The sequence below is a fragment of the Orbicella faveolata genome, unplaced genomic scaffold (genome assembly GCF_042242905.1).
Source record: "Orbicella faveolata isolate gen_17 unplaced genomic scaffold, um_ofav_v1 contig_46, whole genome shotgun sequence".
Taxonomy (NCBI): domain Eukaryota; kingdom Metazoa; phylum Cnidaria; class Anthozoa; order Scleractinia; family Merulinidae; genus Orbicella; species Orbicella faveolata.
Genome location: NW_028301576.1, coordinates 3,948,473 through 3,974,792, shown reverse-complemented (window position 1 = coordinate 3,974,792; position 26,320 = coordinate 3,948,473). Strand labels below are relative to the sequence as shown.

At 40.9% G+C, this 26,320-nt stretch overlaps 1 protein-coding gene and 14 non-coding genes across 15 annotated transcripts; 14 read left to right on the top strand and 1 right to left on the bottom strand.

Moving 5' to 3' along the window:
* Window positions 1-803: 803 nt before the first annotated feature.
* Trnas-gcu (transfer RNA serine (anticodon GCU)) lies at window positions 804-885 on the top strand. The gene has a single exon. It is a non-coding gene; the product is annotated as a tRNA-Ser (tRNA).
* Window positions 886-3,884: 2,999 nt separating this feature from the next.
* Trnas-gcu (transfer RNA serine (anticodon GCU)) lies at window positions 3,885-3,966 on the top strand. Its single transcript has one exon. It is a non-coding gene; the product is annotated as a tRNA-Ser (tRNA).
* A 1,162-nt stretch (window positions 3,967-5,128) lies between these two features.
* Trnas-gcu (transfer RNA serine (anticodon GCU)) lies at window positions 5,129-5,210 on the top strand. Its single transcript has one exon. It is a non-coding gene; the product is annotated as a tRNA-Ser (tRNA).
* A 777-nt stretch (window positions 5,211-5,987) lies between these two features.
* Window positions 5,988-6,069, top strand: Trnas-gcu (transfer RNA serine (anticodon GCU)). Its single transcript has one exon. It is a non-coding gene; the product is annotated as a tRNA-Ser (tRNA).
* An 856-nt stretch (window positions 6,070-6,925) lies between these two features.
* Window positions 6,926-7,007, top strand: Trnas-gcu (transfer RNA serine (anticodon GCU)). Its single transcript has one exon. It is a non-coding gene; the product is annotated as a tRNA-Ser (tRNA).
* Window positions 7,008-7,804: 797 nt separating this feature from the next.
* Window positions 7,805-7,893, top strand: Trnas-gcu (transfer RNA serine (anticodon GCU)). The gene has a single exon. It is a non-coding gene; the product is annotated as a tRNA-Ser (tRNA).
* A 1,400-nt stretch (window positions 7,894-9,293) lies between these two features.
* On the top strand, window positions 9,294-9,375 carry Trnas-gcu (transfer RNA serine (anticodon GCU)). Its single transcript has one exon. It is a non-coding gene; the product is annotated as a tRNA-Ser (tRNA).
* A 1,818-nt stretch (window positions 9,376-11,193) lies between these two features.
* Window positions 11,194-11,275, top strand: Trnas-gcu (transfer RNA serine (anticodon GCU)). The gene has a single exon. It is a non-coding gene; the product is annotated as a tRNA-Ser (tRNA).
* Window positions 11,276-12,216: 941 nt separating this feature from the next.
* Trnas-gcu (transfer RNA serine (anticodon GCU)) lies at window positions 12,217-12,298 on the top strand. Its single transcript has one exon. It is a non-coding gene; the product is annotated as a tRNA-Ser (tRNA).
* A 1,844-nt stretch (window positions 12,299-14,142) lies between these two features.
* Window positions 14,143-25,174, bottom strand: LOC110050871 (uncharacterized). Its single transcript, XM_089278258.1, has 5 exons — window positions 24,951-25,174; window positions 22,193-23,270; window positions 20,241-20,315; window positions 19,323-19,517; window positions 14,143-14,684 (listed from the first exon to the last, which is right to left on the bottom strand). The coding sequence occupies exons 2-5, from the start codon at window positions 23,238-23,240 to the stop codon at window positions 14,551-14,553; spliced, it is 1,452 nt and encodes a 483-aa protein (XP_089134384.1). The 5' UTR covers window positions 23,241-23,270; window positions 24,951-25,174; the 3' UTR covers window positions 14,143-14,550.
* Window positions 14,973-15,054, top strand: Trnas-gcu (transfer RNA serine (anticodon GCU)). The gene has a single exon. It is a non-coding gene; the product is annotated as a tRNA-Ser (tRNA).
* Trnas-gcu (transfer RNA serine (anticodon GCU)) lies at window positions 16,351-16,432 on the top strand. Its single transcript has one exon. It is a non-coding gene; the product is annotated as a tRNA-Ser (tRNA).
* Window positions 16,911-16,992, top strand: Trnas-gcu (transfer RNA serine (anticodon GCU)). The gene has a single exon. It is a non-coding gene; the product is annotated as a tRNA-Ser (tRNA).
* Window positions 17,842-17,923, top strand: Trnas-gcu (transfer RNA serine (anticodon GCU)). Its single transcript has one exon. It is a non-coding gene; the product is annotated as a tRNA-Ser (tRNA).
* On the top strand, window positions 18,898-18,979 carry Trnas-gcu (transfer RNA serine (anticodon GCU)). Its single transcript has one exon. It is a non-coding gene; the product is annotated as a tRNA-Ser (tRNA).
* Window positions 25,175-26,320: the final 1,146 nt, after the last annotated feature.

Genomic DNA, 26,320 nt, shown 5'->3' with positions numbered 1-26,320 from the left:
CGATTATTTTTTTTACCCGAAATAGGGTAGGGGGAGGGGGGGGGGGGCATCCGCCTCCCCTAGATCCGCCACTGATAAAGAATCTTGCCCCTGCCTTTGATTTTAATTTTAATTTTGATTTTAAATTTTCCCGGAAATGTTAAAGTTGATTACTAACCACTTGTAAGTTTTTTCATCCCGTGTTTAATACAGACAATTGTCTAGTAACCCATTCAACTTTTTTTCAGGATTTGTGATCCCTGATGTGCTTTTCTTTTTCTTCAAGTAATGTTTTACAAACAGAATCAGTTTCAAGAGTTTCCTGTTATTAACTGAAATTTTACGGTTCTTTAAATCACACTATATTATTAATCATTAAACCTGGATTTTTGGATAATGCAATTCAAGAGTTTTCATTGGCTTAGACATCATGGTATATGGGCAATTATACTATGCTCTACAAATATGATAAGCGTACGCGTAACTTTTTTGGTCGTTTTTATTAAATTTCATTTCAGTTTTCTCTATTTGGGGGGCGCTTTTAACAAAAAAATTATTTCACTCGCGCACGTTGGATATGAGATGGTTATAGCCAAATTTTGATATATCTGTGTAATTTCTGATACTCCGAGACTAGACACAAAGTTGAAGGCCGAATTTGTACGGTTTGTCGCGACACCCGACTTTTGGAGTGCTCTTGTGCCCAGCCCATGCAATGACAAGTCGTAAACACAGTTCACTATCGACTGGCCCTGCGACTGTCGTAAGGTTCCAAAACATGCTTCAAACATGATCTTACGACATTAATCGAAAAATTGACAACTGACGAGGTGGCCGAGTGGTTAAGGTGTTGGACTGCTAATCCAGTGTGCTCTGCACGCGTGGGTTCGAATCCCATCCTCGTCGTCAGTATTATTTACATTTTTAGCGAGAGCCATCCGTACGCGAAACGTTTTGCCGAAATGGTGAATATTCGCTTTTCATTGCTCTTGTGGCCCTAAAAGTCTTCCAGAACAGAATTTTAAAAATGAGAACCCCTTGCAAGTAAATTGAGGTCCTATAGAATCTTGCCCCGGCCTTTAAAACTTTAATATTTCTGGAAAAAAATTAAAATTAAAATTAAATTCAAAGGCCGGGGCAAGATTCTATATGACCTCAATTTACTTGCAGGGGTGCTGTCATTTTTAAAATTCTGTTCTGGAAGACATTTTGGAGCACAAGAACAATGAAAACTAGATATTTTCCACTGATTACGGAAAAACGTTTTACGCACGCAGTGCTCTAGCTAAAAAGGCAAACGATATTGACGGTCGATGAGGATGGGATTCGAACCCACGCGTGCAGAGCACATTGGATTAGCCGTCCAACGCTTTAACCAGTCGGTTAAGTGATTATTTTACCAGGTCAGTCTCTTCGATCAGGACTGAAGGCTCGCTCGCCTTTAGTAGGTTACTCTAGCAGCAAAATCTCTTTCCAAAGCGTCGCCAAAACCTGCGTGGAGATCTTCCAGTAGGGATTTAAAAGTTGCCTGTCAAATGGAAGTGAAAGGTCAATAGATCAGTCTTGTCTTAATTAGATTGTTTTGCTCCCCTTTTCTTGGAGAGGAAACGACCACCTTTTTTTTTTTTTTGCACGCTTAGCCGTTTTAGAAGTAATTTATTTTAATTATTTATTTGGCTCTTTTCTTAGATTGGTTAATGATTGAGTGTCTTAAAACCAAGACCAAAGTAATCACTCTAGGCAATCTTAAAGGACACAGATACTGTAGTGAGCCAATCAAAATTCGAAGTAATTGGTCAGGTCCGAGTTGGTTTGTACCTCTGTGTCATGCGAAACCATTCATATGAAAATAAGTTCCGCCTTGAGGTTAATTTTCATGCAAGTCAAATCACTTTAGCCAATCACAAAAGACACAGACAATACAGTGAACCAATCAAAGCTCAGAGTAAGTACACGCAACTAACGCAAAGCGCGGGAAAACGCGTGCGAGTGAGTCGCGAGTGGTTTTGCTTTTACTTCTGATTGGATGAAAAAGTAGCGCGAGTTTTTCAAGTCAATCGTGTAGCCGTAGTTGATGCACTCAGTTGAAAACAGCTCTGTCATGGTCGCATTTGTTTTTGTATGAATTTTTTGTATGAATTTTTTGTATGAATTTTTGTTTCTGAAAATTACTCTGTGTTGTCATACTTTGAAAAAAGCAAAATGGAAGGGGAGATTCAAAAATCTTTCCACGGAACAGAAAACTAGTTCACGATCTTTGACCCCTTTACGAGTAACGTCGCGGTGACGAGAAACTAATCGCTGCTTTGAGAGTAAATCCGTTTTCATTATTAAGGAATCAACAGCCATTTAACGTTTTAATGCGCGTCAAATACCCAATCAGATTCAGTTCTTTTTGAAAATCTCGCGTAAATAGAACCAGCCGGCTTCAGATAGACCAGAAATCAAGTTTCATCAAATTTTCTCGGTTCATTGCGTTCCTTGATGAGCCCACTGATACCAGATCTATGATATCAAACATACTTGGTCTTTCTCCTGTCGTTTTCGCATGCCATTCCCATATTACGCTGCGCTATTACAAGAATTTTAGATTTTTCCCAATTATCTGTCTTCTCTTTTATTTGCTTACTCCCTCGAGAGGCTTAATTACCCATTATGACCTGAAATTTGTCATCCATAAAGATTGTTCCCTCCGAACTCTTTGCCTACTTCCTTCAAAAATAAATAAATAAATAAACAAACAAACAAATAAATAAATAAAGTGTCTTCGATCTGTTAAGCGTGGGTGAAACTAGTATTTTCAAAATCAATAGCACCAAACTTCGTCAATTCATATTCGGTTTTATACCTGTCTTTCGCTCGTAGCCAAAATTGATTCACCCGCAAGTTGCCTAAATCACCCTTCACAATAATCTTATGTTATGTACTCAAAGGGAATGTACCAAACTCACTCCATACCCTGTTGTCCACCTGACTTTGTTCAGGTGGAAACGAAGCAAAAAGCGTTTCAAACTCTCACCAGTGCTCCCTCAACAAGAGGTTCAACAACTGGCCAAAGAAATGAACAGGGAAAATACCAAAGGAAGTTTATTGACTTTCTAACTCCGTCGGTGTTTGGACATATCTAGCGCGTGCATGTTGTTCATTTCATGTCATTTCATACCAGATGATTTTTTCAATAGTTGTAACGTATCAGGAGTGATGGACAGCGAAGGCTTAAATTTGAATGTTTCTGAGAAAAGGCCAAAATAAATCTATTCAGTCTCCTACATGATTCATTCTCCTGGTGTTATTTCCGAGCATATTTCTATAGCCAAAAGAAACTCAACTTGCAAAATGCAAATTATGGAAACATTTGAACAAATTTCTGCGTTTTTAATTCGCAGTCGATGATTTAAAAAGTACCAATGGAGAGTTTCGTCCGAATGAAAGATCTATTTGTGTCTCGCTCAAAGTCGTTCATGTAAGCTCTGGGTGCGTGATCACCAAAGTCTTGAGAAGTAAGGCATGCGCAGTACCAGTGGCGTTACACAGAAACAATGTCTTTTGTGGTACTTCTTTTTCTTGCACGCTCTTTTACACTCCTCTCGCTTGGCTGTTGACTTCCGTCTTGGAACTGAAATGACAAAGAAAAGAACGAATCAGTCATTGATGGAGAGGTTTTTGTTTTCTAAATAAAATAAAACTGGTAATCTATTAAGGCACGCGGTATTTTAGCCTATTGGGCCAATGGCTTTTTGGTTGGTTCTTGCTGTTGTTGTGGGAAAAAAACATTGTCTTTCCAGGCTCTCGTTTACAGTACAATTTGAACATGAGTTTAGAATTATACGAAGGGGATGTTCAGTCGAGACTACAGTGTTAATTTGACTAACTGCCAGGAATTTTTATTTAAGTAAGAAACGTCTGACGAGGTGGCCGAGTGGTTAAGGCGTTGGACTGCTAATCCAATGTGCTCTGCACGCGTGGGTTCGAATCCCATCCTCGTCGTCAGTGTTGTTTACAATTTTTGAGCTTTTTAGCGAAAGCACTGCGTACGCAGAACGTTTTGCCGAAATGGTAAATATTTGGTTTTCATTGCTCTTGTTGCCCATGCAAAAAGTTGAATTACTAACCCCTTTTAAATCTTTCCAGCCTTTTTTGAATACAAACAGTTATGTAGTAACGCATCCAACTTTTTCTTCAGGATTTGTGATTCCTTATGTGCGTTTCTTGTTTTTCAAGTAATGTTCTACAAAATTGAACCAGTTTCACGAGTTTCCTGTTATCAACTGAGACTTTACTGCTCTTTAAATCAGTCCGTATTATTGATTATTAAAACCTGGATCATTGGATAATGCAATGCACGAGTTTTCATTGGCTTAGCCATCATGGTACATGAGCAGTTATTATTCAACTTTTCTATACTGTACGAATTCCGATTTTCTGATTGGCTGATTTCTACCACGTGATACTGGGTTGTGACGAGACAACCACCTTGACGTCATTATCGTGGTGTAAAAGCCGTGGTGTAAATTCAACTTACCACTGTCATTGCACCATGGCGTCGGGTGACTCAAATATAGTGGTTTCAATGCATTGCTTCTTTGCGCAGTGTATTCAAACTGAATAATAAAAATGTTAACGGACTCATTGCTCGTGAATTATCGAGATTTACCTGTACTCTTTCACTAACACTGAATTCGAAACTTTCAATACCGCACTCGACAAAGCCGCGTGCGGTATTGATTGAAATTTCTCGTTCATTGTTAGTGAACTCGTACAGGTAAATCCCGATAATTCACTCGCTGAGTGCGTTAACCTGTAATTAACGCACAACGGTTCATTTTCTTAAATGTGGGCACGTAAATTTCTGTGAAGTAAATTTCGAGAGATAACCTATGCTTTGAGAACGTCTTGAAATCAGGTTAGTTTTTTTAGTCTTCGATATATCTGCGTGATTTCTGATACTCTGAAACTAGACACAGCATTGAAGGCCCACTTACTACGGTTCGTCGCGACACGCGACTTTTGGAGCGCGCCCGCGCCCCGCCCAGAATTCATCATATAAAAGCCATACAACCCGCACTATCGACTGGCCCTGCGACTGTCTAAAGGCTCTAAAACATGCTTCAAACATTATTTTACGACATTAATCTGGAGATTGACAACTGACGAGGTGGCCGAGTGGTTAAGGCGTTGGACTGCTAATCCAATGTGCTCTGCACGCGTGGGTTCGAATCCCATCCTCGTCGTTAGTATTATTTACATTTTTAGCTAGAGCACTGCGTACAAAAAAAGTTTTGCCGAAATGGTAAATATTCGGTTTTCATTGCTTTTGATCTTGTTGCCCAAAATGTCTTCAAGATCAGAATTTTACTGAAAATGATAATACCCTTAGAGGCGTTTTTAATGAAACAATTACCTTTTACTGGCGTATGTTGAGTATGAGATGGTTATAGCTAATTCGGTACTGCGCGCCTCGTTGGCTATCTACCATCTCATATCCAACGCGCGCTCGTTGAATAATAGGCAATATTCGTATTGCCGGTATTGGACTGGAAGCAATTGAGGCTAATGATCGATGGGAGTCTTTTCAAATGCAAATGACATTAATCTCTTTTTAATGATATTCCCGCGCATGAGCCTCAATTGCAAGCTAGTCCCAGTCCAATACCGAGAGCACGAATATGGTCCATTTTTTATTAACATACAATGGTTCTTCTTCTTAAATGTGGTCAAGTAAATTTCTATGAAGTAAATTTCGAGATATAACCTACTCTCTGACAACGTCTTGAAATCAGGTTAGTTTTTTTAGTCTTGGATATATCTCCGAAACTAGACACAGCATTGAGGGGCGACTTAGCACAGTTCGTCGCGACATGTGACTTTTGAAGCGCGCCCGTGCCCCGCTCAGATTTCATCATATAAAGCCATACAGTCCGCGCTATCGACTGGCCCTGTGACTGTCCTAAAGTTCTAAAATATGCTTCAAACATGATTTTACCACATTAATCTGCAGATTGACAACTCACGAGGTGGCCGAGTGGTTAAGGCGTTGGACTGCTAATCCAATGTGCTCTGCTTGCGTGGGTTCGAATCCCATCGTCGTCGTCAGTATTCTTTACATTTTTAGCGAAAGCACTGTGTACGCAAAACGTTTTGCCGAAATGGTAAATATTCGGTTTTCATTGCTCTTGTGACCCAAAAGGTCTTCCAGAACAGAATTCTAAAATTACAACACCCTTGCAAGTAAATTGAGGTCTTACACCGTGGCGGATCCAGACCTTGAGCGAAGAGGGGCCCCCGGTATCCTGACCTCGAGCTAAGGGGAAAGGCGGTTTTTGTTTTTTTGTTTTTTTTTTGGCTTGCCCTGCCGGCTTTTCTTCCTTCTGCGATTATTTTTTACCCGAAATAGGGTGACGGGGGGGGGGGGGGGGGGGGGGCCGTCCCCCTTCCCTAGATCCGCCACTGATGCAGAGTCTTGCACCGACCTTTGATTTTAATTTTAATTTTAATTTTTCCCGGAAATTTTAAAGTTGATTACTAACCACTGTTGTAAGTGGTTCCATGCCGTGTTTAATACGAGCAATTATACTATGCTCTACAAAGATGTTAAGCCTACGCGTAATTGTTTTGGTTGTTTTCATTAAATTTCATTTCAGTTTTCTCTATTTGGGGGCGCTTTGAACAAAACAATTATTTCACTCGCGCATGTTGGATATGAGATGGTTATAGCCAAATTTTGATATATCTGTGTAATTTCTGATACTCCGACACTAGACACAGAATTGAAGGCCGAATTAGTACGGTTTGTGGCGACACCCGACTTTTGGAGCGCTCTTGTACCCAGCCCATGCAATGACAAGTCGTAAACACAGTTCACTATCGACTGGCCCTGCGACTGTCGTAAGGTTCCAAAACATGCTTCAAACATGATCTTACGACATTAATCGAAAAATTGACAACTGACGAGGTGGCCGAGTGGTTAAGGCGTTGGACTGCTTATCCAATGTGCTCTGCACGCGTGGGTTCGAATCCCATCCTCGTCGTCAGTGTTTTTTAAATTTTTAGCAAAAGCACTGCGCGGACAAAACGGTCTGCATTGCTCTTGTGGCATGGCCCAAAATGTCTTCCAGAACAGAATTTTAAAAACGACAACACCCTTGCAAGTAAATTGAGTGATTTTAATATTTTCCGGAAATGTTAAAGTTGAATTACTAGCCACATTTAAATCTTTCCATCCCGTGTTTAATACAAACAATTATCTAGTAACGCATCCAACTTTTTCTTCAGGATTTGTGATCCCTAATGTGCGTTTCTTGTTTTTCAAGTAATGTTCTACAAAACTGAACCAATTTCGCGAGTTTCCCGTTATCAACTCTGTATTATTGATTATTAAAACCTGGATCATTGGATAATGCAATTCAAGAGTTTTCATTGGCTTAACCATCATTGTATATCTAAACAATAGCCTCCATTTGGCCCGAAAATATGTTCGGATATTTGTCCGCGGACAATATCTGCTCCGAGAAGAGAATAGTTTTCCGGGAACGAATTCGAAGCTCGAGGAAAACGGCGAGCTTCGAGGAACAGATGATGTACAAGGACAAATATCCCAGCATATTTTCAAAGTCAAATGGAAGCTATTGTGTTTATTATCCTTCAAATATTTTCCCCAACACCCGCAGTTTCCAAAATTAGGGACTATTCTGTGTAATTTCTGATTCTCCGAGACAAGACACGGAGTTGAAGGCCGAATTAGTACGCTTTGTTGCGACAAGCCACTTTTGGAAGGTTCCAAAACACGCTTTAAAGATGATCTAACGACAATGCAAAATTGACATCTTACAAAGTGGCCGAGTAGTTAAGGCGTTGGACTGCTAATCCAATGTGCTCTGCACGCGTGGGTTCGAATCCCATTCTCGTCGTCAGTATTGTTTACATTTTTAGCAAAAGCACTGCGTACGGAAAACGTTTTGCCGAAATGATAAATATTCCGTTTTCATTGCTCTTGTGAAAGGTTTTTGAAAGGAACGTCTGACGCGTACAATTAGCTCATTTGCATAGTGCAGCTCCTGCACTTTCAAGTCCGAGTCGGTGTTTTCAATTGTCAACAAATCTTGACAAAGACTTCTTTCGTTATCTTTTGTGCTGAGATGCTGCAACAAATTTCACGAATGCAAAAAAGGCTACTAACATCATGTGTGTTTCTTCAACATAAGCATAGTGAAGTTTTACACTGCGAAAATGAAAATAGACAAGGAGTTTTGATAACTCGATCAACAAACTCGAAATCGTTATACCAAGTTGATTAAAGAAAGCGTCATCGTAACTTTGCTGATTGTTTCTGCTTTATTCACATATCTTCAGCTTAGCTTTTAATATGTTCTCAAACATTTATCAATCTTAAACATATTTAAAAATTATAGAGCTATTGTTTGAGTTCGATGTACGCTTTCACACGAAAGTGCGGCGGAAGTACAATTTGTCATGTTTACTGACTGTACAAAACACGCATCGGCGGGCGCTCTCATTCATCGACAACAGAGACTTTACTGGATTTTTACACGAATAAAACTGAGCAGTATCTACGGACGTAAAGTTATTAAGCCTCGATGAAACATCAAGCGTTGCTTACAATTCAAGCGAAACTCAAACTAGCAATTATTGTGTTTTGCTTTTCGGTCGCGATAGACTGACAAATTCCTCGCAAGTGTGTGGCAAAAGGAGCCATGAAACTATGAAGTCCTGAAGCTCTGCTACATCTAAATATATCCAGCTAGTTTTTTGCTGTGTAATGGAAAAGCTGTTAATCTTCAACATATGTGAAATTTAAAGTGGAGTAATGTACAGCTCATGTAAAAGAAGCATCAGTCGGAACACAACTTGGTCAGCGATATATATAAGCTTACAGCGGAACATACCAAAATTCGACACTGTCTTACTTCACTGAAACTGGAGCAGCTTACGACGAAAATACTTAAGCAAAATTCCAACAGACGTAAACGCGTTGAGTTGTGGGGCAAAAACATGAAACATTTCGGGAATTTCGGACGCCATTTCCCCCGCGCGACATCCGCAAAAATCCTCGCAGCATGTACGCGCGTGTGCCGCAGGTGATGGCGCAATTTGTTCTTAAAATAGAATTATTGTCCCATATCATGGAGACAACCCCAATACTTGAAATGGCGCGCGCTTACGGTCTCCGTCCCCGATTATGGCTCCTGCATATAAAGCAATACAGTCCGCACTATCGACTGGCCCTGCGACTGTCGTAAGGTTCTAAACTATGCCTCAAACATGATTTTACGACATTAACCTGAAGATTGACAACTGACGAGGTGGCCGAGTGGTTAAGGCGTTGGACTGCTAATCCAATGTGCTCTGCACGCGTGGGTTCGAATCCCATCCTCGTCGTCAGTGTAGTTTACATTTTTAGCGTTTTGCCGAAATTTTAAAGTTGAATTATTAACCACTTTCAAATCTTTCCATCCCTTTTTTTAATTGCCAACGAGCCAGCCGAGCGAAGACGCTCGGCTGGCGAGGCGGCAGAAAATAGTGCCATGCGAAGACTGCTGTATGCAGAAAAATTCTCGATCGAGCTCTGAAAGTTTAAGTGTAAGTGTGAGGTGTAAGGTTGTCCTCGGTTTTAGCCAATTTCAAGGACGGAACTATTCGAGCCAATGAAAGGACGTGTTAGATTGTAGTTTTTAGCCAATCACGAGGCAGTACATCTAGACACTCTCGGGTTCTTGTTTGATGTGGAAGAGTCTGTCGTAGTCTGAAGGTGAGTGTTTTCTTTGCTGTTGTCTTTACTGAACTGTGAACAATTTCATACAGCTTCATAGTCTCAGAATGTACAGTGGCCGAGAGACCAATAGACCTAGCGTGTTATACAGTGGTTGAGAGACCAATAGAAACAACGTGTTCGCTACTGACTTGAACCAGCGTGTTCATCAACTGAACTAGCGTGTTCTCCCTCACTTTGTCCTTATCAAACTGAAAGTTCAATCGGCCGGCGTGCCTTTACAAAACTCTTCATCTCATTCGAATATTGAGGAAAACTGTTGGAGCTCCAACAAATCCAGTATTCGAGACACGAAATCGAACCAACGTGTTCGCCACAGAATTGAACGAGCGTGTTCATCAATCAAACCAGTGTGTTCCTTCTCTGTTTACTCAGTCATATCGAACTGAAAGTTCAATCGGGTAGCGTTTCGTTAAGAACGGTTGATTTATAACAAATATTGAAGAAAACCGAGGGACGATATTGAGGAAAACTGTCGGAATTAGGTTAAATCTAGTGTTCAAGACGCTATTCCGAATGTTGAGGGAAACTGTTGGAACGAGAGCAAATCCAGTGTTCGCGGAGACACGAAAGCGAACCAGCGTGTTCGCCACAGAATTGAACGAGCGTGTTCATCAATCGAACCAGTGTGTTCCTTCTCTGTATCAAAAAACCCCAACTTTTTTCAGGATTTGTGATCCCTAATGTGCTTTTCTTGTTTATCAAGTAATGTTCTACAAAATTGAACCAGTTTCACGAGTTTCCTGTTATCAACTGAGACTTAAAGGCCTTTAAATCACTCTGTATTATTAATTATTAAATCTGGATCATTGGTTAATGCAATTCAAGAGTTTTCATTGGCTTAGCCATCATGGTATATGAGCAATTACACCATGATCTCTAAAGATGTTAAGCTTACGCGTAATTTTTTGGGGCGTTTTTATTTTTACTTTATTTCAGTTGTCTCTATTTGGGGGCGTTTTGGATAAAACAATTATTTCACTCACGTATGTTGGATATGAGATGTTTATAGCAACTCGGTACTACCCGGCTCGTCGGCTATCTACCATCTCGTATCCAATGCGCGCTCGTGGAATAATTTTTAATTAACGCACAATGGTTTCTTTTTCTTAGATGTGGTCACGTAAATTTCTATATGAAGTAAATTTTGAGAGATAACATACGCTCTGACAACGTCTTAAAATCAGGTTAGTTATTTTTAGTCTTCGATATATCTGCGTGATTTCTGATACTCCGAAACTAGACACAGCATTGAGGTCCGACTTAGTACGGTTTGTCGCGACACGCGACTTTTGGAGCGCGCCCACACGCCGCCCAGATTTCATCATATAAAGCCCTACAGTGCGCACTATCGATTGGTCCTGCGACTACCGTAAGGTTCTAAAACATGTCTCAAACATGATCTTACGACATCGGTCTGGACAACTGACGAGGTGGCCGAGTGGTTAAGGCGTTGGACTGCTAATCCAATGTGCTCTGCACGCGTGAGTTCGAATCCCATCCTCGTCGTCAGTATTAATTAGATTTTTAGCTAGAGCACCGCTTACGCAAAACGTTTTGCCGAAATGGTAAATATTCGGTTTTCATTGCTATTGTGGCCCGAAATGTCTTCTAGAACAGAGTTTAAAAAATGACAACACCCTTGCAATTAAAATGAGGTCACGTAGAATCTTGTCCCCGTCTTTGATTTTAATTTTAATTTTTCCCATAAATTTTAAAGTTGAATTCCTTACCACTTTTAAACTGAAATATTTCCATCCCTTTTTTTTAATACAGACAATTATCTAGTAACGCATCCAACGTTTTTTCAGGATTTGTGATCCGTAATGTGCTTTTCTTGTTTTTCAAGTAATGTTCTACAAAATTGAACCAGTTTCACGAGTTTCCTGTTATCAACTGAGACTTTACACCTCTTTAATCACTCTGTATTATTGATTAGTATATAAGCTATTGCACCATGCTCTACAAATGTGTTAAGCGTTCACGTAATTTTTGGGGGGCGTTTTTATTTTTATTTTATTTCAGTTTTTTTCTATTAGGGGCGCTTTTTATAAAACAATTATTTTACTCGCGCATGTTGGATATAAGATGGTTACAGCTAACTCGGTACTACGCACGCTTAATTAACATACAATGGTTTTTTTTCTTAGATGTGGTGACGTAAATTTCTATGAAGTAAATTTCGACAGATAACCTACGCTCTGCCCGTTATTTTTAATCTGTTGATTTATCTGTGTGATTTCTAATACTCTGAGACTAGACACAGAATTGAAGGTCGAATTAGTACGGTTTGTCGTGACACGCGACTTTTGGAGCGCGCCCGCGCCCCGCCCAGATTTCATCTTATAAAGCCATACAGTCCGCACTATTGACTAGCCCTGTGACTGTCGTAAGGTTCCAAAACAGGCTTCAAACATGATTTTACGAAATTAATCTAGAAATTGATAACTGACGAGGTGGCCGAGTGGTTAAGGCGTTGGACTGCTAATCCAATGTGCTCTGCACGCGTGGGTTCGAATCCCATCCTCGTCGTCAGTATCATTTACTTTTTTAGCGAGAGCCACGCGTACGCAAAACGTTTTGCCGAAATGGTGAATATCCGCTTTCCATTGCTCTTGTGGCCCTAAAAGTCTTCCAGAAGAGAATTTTAAAAATGAGAACCCCTTGCAAGTAAATTGAGGTAGGTTACTATTTCAGTAGGTTACTATAGCAGCAAAATCTCTTTCAAAAGCGTCGCCAAAACCTGTGTGGAGATCTTCCAGTAGGGATTTAAAACTTGCCTGTCAAATGGAAGTGAAAGGTCAATAGATCAGTCTTGTCTTAATTAGATTGTTTTCCTTGTAGAGGAAACGACCACTTAAGGTTTTTTTTTTTTTTTTTTTTGCACGCTTAGCCGTTTTAGAAGTAATTTATTTTATTTATTTATTTGGCTCTTTTCTTAGATCGGTTTATAATTGAGTGTTGTAAAACCAAGAGCAAAGTAGTCACTCTAGCCAATCTTAAAGGACACAGATACTAGGGTGAACCAATCAAAATTAGAAGTAATTGGTCAGGTCCGAATTGGCTTCTACCTCTGGGTCAAAACGAGTCTTTATGCGAAACCATTCATGTAAAACTAAGTTCCGCCTTGAGGTTAATTTTCATGCAAGTCAAATCACTTTAGCCAATCACAAAGGACACAGACAATACAGTGAACCAATCAAAGCTCAGAGTAAGTACACGTAACTAACGCAAAGCGTGGGAAAACGCGTGCGAGTGAGTCGCGACTGGTTTTGCTTTTACTTCTGATTGGATGAAAAAGTAGCGCGAGTTTTTCAAGTCAATCCTGTAGCCGTAGTTGATGCACTCAGTTGAAAACAGCTCTGTCATGGTCGCATTTGTTTTTGTATGAATTTTTTGTATGAAGTTTTGTTTCTAAAAATTACTCTGTGTTGTCATACTTTGAAAAAAGCAAAATGGAAGGGGAGATTCAAAAATCTTTCCACGGAACAGAAAACTAGTTCACGATCTTTGACCTCTTTACGAGTAACGTCGCGGTGACGAGAAACTAATCGCTGCTTTGAGAGTAAATCCGTTTTCATTATTAAGGAATCAACAGCCATTTAACGTTTTAATGCGCGTCAAATACCCAATCAGATTCAGTTCTCTTTGAAAATCTCGCGTATATAGAACCAGCCGGCTTCAGATAGACCAAAAATCAAGTTTCATCAAATTTTCTCAGTTCACTGCGTTCCTTGATGAGCCCATTGATGCCAGATCTATGATACCAAACATACTTGGTCTTTCTCCTGTCGTTTTCGCATGGAATACATTGCTCGATGCAACAACTTCCATGGCCTATGAATCAAACTTGCCATTCCCATATTACGCTGCGCTATTACAAGAATTTTAGATTTTTCCCAATTATCTGTGGTCTCTTTTATTTGCTTACTCCCTCCATAGGCTTAATTACCCATTATGACCTGAAATTTGTCATACATAAAGATTGTTCCCTCCGAACTCTTTGCCTACTTCCTTCAAAAATAAATAAATAAATAAACAAACAAACAAATAAATAAATAAAGTGTCTTCGACCTGTAAAGCGTGGTTAAAGCAAGTATTTCCAAAATCAATAGCACCAAACTTCGTCAATTCATATTCGGTTTTATACCTGTCTTTCGCTCGTAGCCAAAATTGATTCACCCGCAAGTTGCCTAAATCACCCTTCACAATTATCTTATGTTAGGTACTCAAAGGGAATGTACCAAACTCACTCCATACCCTGTTGTCCACCTGACTTTGTTCAGGTGGAAACGAAGCAAAAAGCGTTTCAAACTCTCACCAGTGCTCCCTCAACAAGAGGTTCAACAACTGGCCAAAGAAATGAACAGGGAAAATACCAAAGGAAGTTTATTGACTTTCTAACTCCGTCGGTGTTTGGACATATCTAGCGCGTGCATGTTGTTCATTTCATGTCATTTCATACCAGATGATTTTTTCAATAGTTGTAACGTATCAGGAGTGATGGACAGCGAAGGCTTAAATTTGAATGTTTCTGAGAAAAGGCCAAAATAAATCTATTCAGTCTCCTACATGATTCATTCTCCTGGTGTTATTTCCGAGCATATTTCTATAGCCAAAAGAAACTCAACTTGCAAAATGCAAATTATGGAAACATTTGAACAAATTTCTGCGTTTTTAATTCGCAGTCGATGATTTAAAAAGTACCAATGGAGAGTTTCGTCCGAATGAAAGATCTATTTGTGTCGCGCTCAAAGTCGTTCATGTAAGCTCCTGGTGCGTGATCACCACAGTCTTGGGAAGCAAGGCATGCGCAGTACGAGTGGCGTTACACAGAAACAATGTCTTTTGTGGTACTTCTTTTTCTTGCAGGCTCTTTTATACTCCTCTCGCTTGGCTGTTGACTTCCGTCTTGGAACTGAAATGACAAAGAAAAGAACGAATCACTCATTGATGGAGAGCTTTTGTTTTCTAAATAAAATAAAACTGGTAATCTATTAAGGCACGCGGTATTTTAGCCTATTGGGCCAATGGCTTTTTGGTTGGTTCTTGCTGTTGTTGTGGGAAAAAAACATTGTCTTTCCAGGCTCTCGTTTACAGTACAATTTGAACATGAGTTTAGAATTATACGAAGGAGATGTTCAGTCGAGACTACAGTGTTAATTTGACTAACTGTCAGGAATTTTTATCTAAGTAGGAAACGTCTGACGAGGTGGCCGAGTGGTTAAGGCGTTGGACTGCTAATCCAATGTGCTCTGCACGCGTGGGTTCGAATCCCATCCTCGTCGTCAGTGTTGTTTACAATTTTTGAGCTTTTTAGCGAAAGCACTGCGTACGCAGAACGTTTTTCCGAAATGGTAAATACTTGGTTTTCATTGCTCTTGTGGCCCATGCAAAAAGTTGAATTACTAACCCCTTTTAAATCTTTCCAGCCTTTTTTGAATACAAACGGTTATGTAGTAACGCATCCAACTTTTTCTTCAGGATTTGTGGTTCCTTATGTGCTTTTCTTGTTTTTCAAGTAATGTTCTACAAAATTGAACCAGTTTCACGAGTTTGCTGTTATCAACTGAGACTTTACTGCTCTTTAAATCACTCCGTATTATTGATTATTAAAACCTGGATCGTTGGATAATGCAATTCACGAGTTTTCATTGGCTTAGCCATCATGGTACATGAGCAGTTATTATTCAACTTTTCTATACTGTACGAATTCCGATTTTCTGATTGGCTGATTTCTACCACGTAGTAGTAGTAGTAGTAGTATACTTTATTTACCCTCGGATTGTAGAGTAGCTTTAACAGCTAATGTCTCCGAGCATTTCAACAGCACAATGGGCAGAGACCAGACCACAACACCGGGAACTTCGTGCCCTGCCCTGATACTGGGTTGTGACGAGACAACCACCTTGACGTCATTATCGTGGTGTAAAAGCCGTGGTGTAAATTCAACTTACCACTGTCATTGCACCATGGCTTCGGGTGACTCAAATATAGTGGTTTCAATGCATTGTTTCTTTGCGCAGTGTATTCAAACTGAATAATAAAAATGTTAACGGACTCATTGCTCTTGAATTATCGAGATTTACCTGTACCCTTTCACTAACACTGAACTCGAAACTTTCAATACCGCACTCGACAAAGCCTCGTGCGGCATTGATTGAAATTTCTCGTTCATTGTTAGTGAACGCGTGCAGGTAAATCCCGATAATTCACTCGCTGAGTGCGTTAACCTGTAATTAACGCACAACGGTTCATTTTCTTAAATGTGGGCACGTAAATTTCTATGAAGTAAATTTCGAGAGATAACCTATGCTTTGAGAACGTCTTGAAATCAGGTTAGTTTTTTTAGTCTTCGATATATCTACGTGATTTCTGATACTCTGAAACTAGACACAGCATTGAAGGCCCACTTACTACGGTTCGTCGCGACACGCGACTTTTGGAGCGCGCCCGCGCCCCGCCCAGAATTCATCATATAAAAGCCATACAACCCGCACTATCGACTGGCCCTGCGACTGTCTAAAGGCTCTAAAACATGCTTCAAACATGATTTTACGACATTAATCTGGAGATTGACAACTGACGAGGTGGCCGATTGGTTAAGGCGTTGGACTGCTAATCCAATGTGCTCTGCACGCGTGGGTTCGAATCCCATCCTCGTCGTTAGTATTATTTACATTTTTAGCGAGAGCAATGCGTACAAAAAAAGTTTTTCCGGAATGGTAAATATTCGGTTTTCATTGCTTTTGATCTTGTTGCCCAAAATGTCTTCAAGATCAGCATTTTACTGAAAATGATAATATCCTTAGAGGCGTTTTTAATGAAACAATTACCTTTTACTGGCGTATGTTGAATATGAGATGGTTATAGCTTATTCGGTACTGCGCGCCTCGTTGGCTATCTACCATCTCATATCTAACGCGCGCTCGTGGAATAATAGGCAATATTCGTGTTGCCGGTATTGGACTGGAAGCAATTGACGCGTCGCGACATGTGACTTTTGAAGCGCGCCCGTGCCCTGCCCAGATTTCATCATATAAAGCCATACAGTCCGCACTATCGACTGGCCCTGTGACTGTCCTAAAGTTCTAAAATATGCTTCAAACATGATTTTACCACATTAATCTGCAGATTGACAACTGACGCGGTGGCCGAATGGTTAAGGCGTTGGACTGCTAATCCAATGTGCTCTGCACGTGTGGGTTCGAATCCCATCCTCGTCGTCAGTATTCTTTACATTTTTAGCGAAAGCACTGTGTACGCAAAACGTTTTGCCGAAATGGTAAATATTCGGTTTTCATTGCTCTTGTGACCCAAAAGGTCTTCCAGAACAGAATTCTAAAAATTACAACGCCCTTGCAAGTAAATTGAGGTCTTACACCGTGGCGGATCCAGACCTTGAGCGAAGAGGGGGCCCCGGTATGCTGACTTCGAGCTAAGGGGAAAGGCGGTTTTTTAGTTTTTTTGTTTTGGCTTGCCCTGCCGGCTTTTCTTCCTTCTGCGATTATTTTTTACCCGAAATAGGGTGAGTGGGGGGGGGGGGGGGGGGCGTTCCCCTTCCCTATATCCGCCACTGATGCAGAATCTTGCCCCGGCCTTTGATTTTGATTTTAATTTTAATTTTTCCCGGAAATTTTAAAGTTGATTACTAACCACTGTTGTAAGTGGTTCCATGCCGTGTTTAATACGAGCAATTATACTATGCTCTACAAAGATGTTAAGCCTACGCGTAATTTTTTTGGTTGTTTTCATTAAATTTCATTTCAGTTTTCTCTATTTGGGGGCGCTTTGAACAAAACAATTATTTCACTCGCGCATGTTGGATATGAGATGGTTATAGCCAAATTTTGATATATCTGTGTAATTTCTGATACTCCGAGACTAGACACAGAATTGAAGGCCGAATTAATACGGTTTGTGGCGACACCCGACTTTTGGAGCGCTCTTGTACCCAGCCCATGCAATGACAAGTCGTAAACACAGTTCACTATCGACCGGCCCTGCGACTGTCGTAAGGTTCCAAAACATGCTTCAAAGATGATATTACGACATTAATCTTGAGATTGACAACTGACGAGGTGGCCGAGTGGTTAAGGCGTTGGACTGCTAATCCAATGTGCTCTGCACGCGTGGGTTCGAATCCCATCCTCGTCGTCAGTGTTTTTTAAATTTTTAGCAAAAGCACTGCACAGACAAAACGGTCTGCACTGCTCTTGTGGCATGGCCCAAAATGTCTTCCAGAACAGAATTTTAAAAATAACAACACCCTTGCAAGTAAATTGAGTGATTTTAATTTTTTCCGGAAATGTTAAAGTTGAATTACTAACCACATTTAAATCTTTCCATCCCGTGTTTAATACAAACAATTATCTAGTAACGCATCCAACTTTTTCTTCAGGATTTGTGATCCCTAATGTGCGTTTCTTGTTTTTCAAGTAATGTTCTACAAAACTGAACCAATTTCGCGAGTTTCCTGTTATCAACTCTGTATTATTGATTACTAAAACCTGGATCATTGGATAATGCAATTCAAGAGTTTTCATTGGCTTAGCCATCATGGTATATGAGCAATTACACCATGATCTACAAAGATGTTAAACTTACGCGTAATTTTTTGGGGCGTTTTTATTTTTATTTTATTTCAGTTGTCTCTATTTGGGGGCGTTTTAGATAAAACAATTACTTCACTCACGTATGTTGGATATGAGGTGGTTATAGCCAACTCGGTACTACGCGCCTCGTTGGCTATCTACCATCTCGTATCCAACGCGCGCTCGTGGAATAATTGTTAACTTAACACACAATGGTTCTTTTTCTTAGATGTGGTCACGTAATTTCTATATGAAGTAATTTTCGAGCTCTGACAACGTCTTGAAATCAGGGTGGTTATTTTTAGTCTTCGATAAATCTGTGTGGTTTCTTATACTCCGAAACTAGACACAGCATTGAGGGCCGACTTAGTACGGTATGTCGCGACACGCGACTTTTGGAGCGCGCCCGTGCCCTACCCAGATTTCATCCCACAAAAGCCATACAGTCCGCACTTTCGACTGGCCTTGCGACTGTCGTAAGGTTCTAAAACATGTCTCAAACATGATCTTACGGCATTAATCGAGGGATTGATAACTGACGAGGTGGCCGAGTGGTTAAGGCGTTGGACTGCTAATCCAATGTGCTCTGCACGCGTGGGTTCGAATCCCATCCTCGTCGTCAATTGTTATTTATTTTTTCATGCTGTGATCACATAACCGAGAAATTTTTCAATTCCATGCAACATGGCCGTCAAATATACTCCCAAGCCGTGAAAATATGTCAGTTAATTGAAAGCGAGGTCGTTCAACGAGGTTTTTGTTTGTTTTGAATGGAATACTATTATACGATCTAAGTGCTCTCTTTTGAATTTTCTCATCTTTGGTACTTTTTTCCTCAAGTAAATATCTTCCTTCGGAATTGAAATAATTTATAGTTGACAAAGCTAGATTATTTAATGCCACGACCCCTTCAGACGAGAAGCCACTTCACTTTGTGTGAACACAGTGAACTTATTTCTTACCCAGTGGGGGTTGGGTGGTCACCACTGCTCTCCTGCAATGGCAGCAGTGATGACAACAATGATGACAGCAGCAGGGACAGTGATGACAGCAATGATGACAACAATGATGGCAGCAGCCACCGCAACAGGGTTCACAACAACAGTGCCCGCAATCAATATCACAGCAGTGTTCACAGTGAGGGCGGCAGATACAGCCTGGAAACAAATATAGGCACGCAACATGTACAAAGTGAACTATGAGACCATTATGCACCTAACACGACTTAAAACAATGATAATTGGTTTAGTGCATGACTTTGAGACTCAATGTTGGCTTATGTTGTACACAACAATCTCTGTCACTCTGAGTTGACATTGCCCGATTCTATGATTTACGGGTATTATAGCAGATCAGATTGCAGTTGTCACTTTCATGTACAGTAAAAACCGTACACCAGGGGCTTCGTTTTATCCAAAAGGCTTCTTGGTGGGTTATTATTTGAATTGCTTATTATCAGAGCGATTTCCGTAAGGAAGAAGTCTCTAAAAACAAACAACAAAAAATGGAACACGCAACTTGTGCTTCAATCATCAGATAAACATAACAAAGTCTTTAAAATACTGTAATGATTTATGACAAAAAAATCCGACTATTTACAGTTCCTTAAGTTAAGAGCTGAAACTAAATTACAAGCCTTCAGTGGTTACCGTCTGGGGAAGTTATTTTCGTGAGGGAGGAGAGGGGTAAGGTTGGGGCTTAGTAGTACACCGTCCTTTTATAATGCTATCCTTGGACGTGATCGAACTGCGTTTGAATAAAACACTGCCATAAAGATTGAGTATAGAGCCTATATGCAGTTGAAGACGTCCCGCAAGAGATCTTTATCGAGTGAATTATAGAAACATAGGCATGCAATACGTGCGAACAGTAATACTTACTTGGATGGTAACACACGGGAACATTCACCCATTCTATGTGCGGTTTGAGTCCTCCCCACTTGACACAACAACAGTCTGAGAAAAACAAAAACATTAACTGTCATATTTGCTAATGCTATCTGAATGACTTTCATAAACGAATAGCATAACGTAACACCTAGGCCCCCATGCGGGAGTGCTCCCTGTAATGGGCTCCACGGGGAGGCTCCGGGTGAAAGGGGCACCCTTTTCAGGCTTCAGGTATATAAAATGTAGGGTGTTCACAAGTTGAGGTGTATGAAAGGGAATAGGGAAATCTGTCATGTAGTTTTTAAGGATCTTTAATTAAAATGTTTCGAAAAGACGCACCTTATGGCCATATGGCTGTATCATTTCATTTGCTAGGTACTACGTGAAAATGGCGAGAAGACTTCCTTTTTCGGGCGATTTATTAATAATACGGGCCAGGTGTAAAAGTACTGGAAAGGAGTATCTTTTCTTCAATTAAAGATGTACGAAAGGGGTACTTTTTCTGTCAAAATGGAACAAAAACGGGTCAGAGGTTGGACCTCTGGGCGGAGCCTCCCCGTATAGAACTTTGCAGAGTAGCCCCCTCCCCTCCTCCCCCGGGCCCAAGCCGAATGACAATACGTTGTTACTGTATTATTGTTACTGCATTACTGTATTATTGCTGTATTATTATTATTGACGATTTTCATCATTATACTATTAAATAAGTCCCGATCAGCAATAAAGGTAAAAAAACAACGGAATGGATAGTCAGTTAACTTACTACTTTTATAACCCTTATGAAAATACCTGAGGGAATGGGAGGGGGGGATTGAACAAAATAGTTGCTACTTGTACTTATTGGGTATAAGATTCAAACGTTATTCAACACCTTGTATCCAATGAACAATCAAAATAACTTAAACTCGTTTGAGACGCTTTTCACTGGACCAGCTTTTCAAACCCGAGAGCTATCGTACAAATTGTACATAAGGAAGAGAAATCTTAGGAAGATATGATTGGAAAATTGAATTGGGAGGGTGCGTCGCTTAACGAGGGTGGAGGATTTTGGAGGTAGGGGACGCTTAAGAAATGAGAACACCCCCTTTGTCGTAATCTATCATCCTGGTTTGCCAGATATAAACAAGTTCAGTATTGCGGGACCTTCATCTAGTTATAGAGTCTTCGGAAAGATGTAAGAGAGCGTTAGGACAGGTGCTAATAAAGGCATTCAGGAGACCGAAGAGTTTGGCGGACTATTTGGCTCGAGCAAAAGTAACCAGAGGATTTGGAAGAGATACACAAGGGAGGACCTGTCGGTGTGGGTCAAGAAGATGTGAAGTCTGCGATTATCTCGATGATGGAGACCACTTCGTAAGTTCTCAGACAGGAAGGAGATATTCCATCAACTATAGCCTTAATTGTAACTCGAGCAACGTGGTCTACGTGCTAGGTTGCAGGTAATGTGCGCTACAGTATGTTGGATCCACTGTAACGAGGTTCCGATTAAGGTTCAATAACCTTAAGGCCAGAATAAGGCGACATCGAAGATTGAATGGAACAGAGCAAGAGAAAGATGACTTCCTGTATAACGACACTTTTGTGGGGACAGACATGATGGCTTGAGAGAAGATAGGATTCAATTGATAGATCGAGTGAATGGAGAGGAAGAACTAAGGGACAAAGAAGGCCAATGGGCCTGTAAACTGAACACTTTGCACCCCTACGGGCTTAATGGCAATGATTTTTTTCTTTGTTCAGAACAGGCGCTCAAGACGAGCGTAATTTATCGTGTACTTATGTTGGCGCGCGCGAGTTTGTCAAGGTTGTTACTTTTAAAAGTCCAATGATGCGTGCGGTTGTAACAGCTCATTTACCCTGACGAAGACTGCTGTAGGCAGTCGAAATATAGGATGTTATTTGTCTTCATTTGTGATAGTATATGTAAGAAAGAGATATCTTACCAGTTCCTTCCGCTCTACCTCCACCACGACCCCCGCCTCCGCCCCTACCGCCGCCACCTCTTCCTTGTTGGCCTCCTTGCTGGCCTCCTTCTTGGCCTTCCTCTTGGCCTCCCTCTTGGCCTTCTTCTCGGCCTCCCTCTTGGCCTTCTTGTTGGCCTCCCTGTTGACCTTCCTGGTCATAGTATCCCGGGTCCCCTCTAAAGTCCACCCAATCATTTTGTTTATTGTTTCTTTCATATCCATCGTCCAACGGTCTTGGTCTCCGTGGCCTCCGTCCTCTGAAACGATAAGGCCGATGACACCGACGCCGACGTCGGCGCCTCATGCAGGCAGCTTCAAGTTCTGGATCAGAACCTTCACTTTCCATGTCATCATCTTCACCATCATCCGCAGCTTGGTCGATGTCTGAATCCTCTTCAAGATCCTGACTGTCATCTCTTGCAACAGTCTTCCCTTGTGACGAAGTAGCGGGTACTGGTGCTGATACTGCGGGCTGTCCTGTAACCAAGGGCGCTTGTCCCGCAGTTTGTGCTAATGTATTTGTGGTCTGTCCCGTAGCTTGTGCCAAGGTGTTTCCGGTCTGTCCCGTAGCTTGTGCCAATGTGTTTGCGGTCTGTCCCGTAGCTTGTGCCAATGTGTTTGCGGTCTGCCCCGTAGCTTGCGCTAGTATGTTAGCGGGCTGTACCAACGGTTGAGCCAATGTATTTCCAGTAGGTTGTGCCTTAATAGTCTGTCCTACTGGTTGTACCGCGGTCGCAGTTGTCGCTTGTACAAACGGTGTGAGTCTCTGTCCCCCGGGCTGACCCGTATTCAATTGAGCCTGAGTCCCGGATACAGGGGATCCCGAGGGAATACTCCCCGAATAAATGGCACCTTGAATCTGTGCACTCCGCTTAGCCGCTGAGTGGCGGTTTGTATCGTTGGCGCCATTTATTCCCAACGTTTCGGTTCTTTTCAGTTTGTTCGAATTGTCTGATAGTGCTGTCCACTGAAAGCCGCTTAAGAAGATGAATATGATAATTAAGACGACAAACCATCCGCAGCGCATGTTGTATTTTATGTGTATCCAAAACACCACCTAGAACAGAATAAATATAATAACAACTTATCTGGTCTTATCAATTTCAAGCCCTATTGCGAGACGGTTATTCTGGCGCCCGCAAGTTTCTTCTTTTATTGCACCAATCTGTCAACAATTCTGACTTCAGCGCACTAACCGTAATTTATTCAAACTACTTTTAGCAAATGACAGTAACCGATTTCAACACTGCACTTTTGTTAGTTCATTTAATCGCTTTTTTCATTCATCAACGCGGTCATGACTTTGGTTGAAGAAACGCTTTATACTGATAAAGGCCGATACCAAAAACGTTTGTGCCTTTTCACAACAGGACTCTTTTCTCCGTCTCATTCTATTTTACGTTTATTTTATTTTATTTGTTTTGGGTTTTACTACTTTTTACACTGAGTTATAATACCATTCCGTCAAGTCCCAAGGGCTTGACGTACAACCCCAAAATTGACCCCTTCTAGGAGGAGCATCTTAGCAGAACGTCAGAACTTTTTCCTCTTATTATATTTGCCGAGAAAGTAGCCTGTTCTCGTTCTTCGCGCCGTCTCTCCACTACTAACCGAGGACGTTAAGGTTGCTTGAGTAACTGTTTCACTAGGAAACCGAGACCGGGAATTAAAACATTGTGTAAAACACTCTCACTAGCATAGCTAACAATTGTCAGAGGTGAGGTGTTTAATTAAGAAATAGAAAACATGTGCCGAGTTTCTATCGCGTTATAGAAACACGAGTGGAAGTTTGGGAGAACGAGAAATGCTGTGGGAACACGAGCCGCACGACGATTTTTAACCAATCAGCGCGCGTATTTTTTTAGGACTGTTTTCTAATAGCCATTATTATATGCCCAGGTCCCTGAGCGGGCAAGATGAAACGAATCCTGTGATGTGATTGGCTACCCAAGCGGGCAAGATGGCAGTATCTTACCCGCTCGAGATTACCCGCTGTGTCCCACAAGAAAATAGAGTTTGGGTTGAAAATTGACATGCATATCAAACACGTGTTTACATATTTCGTGTACAATTTACCTTTTTAACTCAAGCAGTGCACTCTACCGTTGTAATTGAACCTGGAATTGCTCTAAGACCTTAACTCGTGTTATCCTCTTTGCCCCATACCCTCCATAATATATGGCTTATTGACCAAGCGTGAGGCCAACATGGCTGGAGATTGGCCAAGTTTTGTATTTTTTTCTTTGCGTGTTTATGGACCGAGACGGAGTTGAGGTCCATAAACACGCAAAAAAAAAAAAAAAAAAAAAAAAGAACGAGGCCAATATCCAGCCATCTTGACCGAACAAGCTTGGTCATTAAAGCATTTGTTATATGGAAAAAGAACACTATTGGTTATTGTTTCCTTTGGCTCTGAACTGGTCCCTTCTTAGAGTTTCTACGCCTGTAATGAGCTACTCTTATATATTTCTGGGGTTTACGCGAAAGTTGAGTATGTATGCCAAAACAACCAAAAGAAAATGTTTCTTTGCTTTTTAGCGCCGGTAGGATATTAAGGAAATAATTATGACATGCATGATTTCGTCAAGCTAAGTTCTGCTAATTTTAGGACACCGCACTGTTGTCTAGCGTTGTATATATAAGTTGCTGCCCCTAGCCATTGCTCAAATGACAATTGCTTGAAAAAGCAGGCTCACAACTACTGAAATTATTTTCAAAATTGGTAATGAGTACTTACCTTGTTTTGGCAGATAAACTACATCATTGGACAGTTCTTTGGACGATTCACACTCTTCAACAGCGTAATTTCTTCATTCCACAAAACCTTTTTCTGGCCTTACGAATTTCCCACTTCTGACTGTTAAAAGTTCTTTGTACGCAAACAAAGAAAAATAACCGTTAAAAAGGAAAAGGATCTGTTGACTTTTTGGTTGTTTCGATGAAATGTCTCGCGGCGAAGAGAAAACTTAATTGATTAAAGAAGCTTACCTAACGAAAACATAAAATATTTATTACTTTGTAACGCAAGCGTTTTGGTCTCTCACTGGAAACTTTATTATTATCTTTGGGGTTTCGAAAACTACATATAACTTGTGCATATTGTTATGAGGATGTAGCGAAATCCAATCGCGGTTGATTTCAGTTTCAAAGCTGAGTTAGCTTGAACAGTAAAGCGACTAGTTTTCCGAGCTTCCTGTTTCATTCGATGTCTGAAAGTACTTGAAAGGGCAGCGGTCACCCTAAATGAGGTCAACAAGTTAACTGTATACCAAAATAGTAACACTATATCGACTAGATACCTAGAAATATGGCCCGACAGATTTTGCAACACTGAGTTGATGGCTTCATCTCCCGGCTGGGAGAGAATTATGGAGTATTCGAGCCGCCGCAATTAAACGTCTTGCTGTTGTGTGGACTATATATCGATGTATGGCTGTCATGTTATTTCAACGTCAAGGAAAAAATAATCATAATCATATTGTTACTGTTATGCGCTTCTAATATAATTTGTTTTTTTTTTCTTTTTACGAACACTTTCTCGAGCATGCACCTTCGTCAAGAGAGAATGAAGGGTAACATATAGGCCTTGTTCACAAGGTTATCCCTCAAGGATCCCTCGAGTAAATTCAAGATATGGTACCCAGTTCTTCCCCGGATGTCAGCACGTGCGTTGCGTAGTCCACGTGAGCACATTCTGTGCCATAGGATTGGCTATTTCTAGACTCTCCTGGGATTTCCTCGTGATCCAAAACTAACTTTAGAGGGATTATTTTGGCAAGACGAATATGTGGGAATAATTTTCTGACCCTTCATACCGTCTTAACTTCGCGAAAGCCTTCTGCCATGAAATTCATCACTACTCTGTCGAGGCACTAGCGAGAGCTAAAATGCATTCATGACGTCATCATATCCAGTATTTTAGTCGGGTGTTGGGGGGGGGGGGGGGAGGGTTTACCGGGCAGTAGCTTTAGACAGGTCATAGGCAACTAAGGTGAAAACGTTTTCGTCCTCGGTGGAGACATGTGCTTGGCTCAAGGAAGACACAAGGAAGACACCTCATTTGATTCGCTAAACTGCCGGAGACTAACACACAAATGCAAAACAGAA

What these genes read in the sequence shown, in the direction of transcription:
- LOC110050871 (XM_089278258.1), bottom strand. Translation starts at nt 23,240, where the DNA reads ATGCGCTGCGGATGGTTTGTCGTCTTAATTATCATATTCATCTTCTTA. An exon ending in AGGTAGAGCGGAAGGAACTG is followed by an intron (nt 20,316 to 22,192) that starts GTAAGATATCTC and finishes TGTTTTTCTCAG; the next exon opens with ACTGTTGTTGTGTCAAGTGG. An exon ending in GACCACCCAACCCCCACTGG is followed by an intron (nt 14,685 to 19,322) that starts GTAAGAAATAAG and finishes TTGTCATTTCAG; the next exon opens with TTCCAAGACGGAAGTCAACA.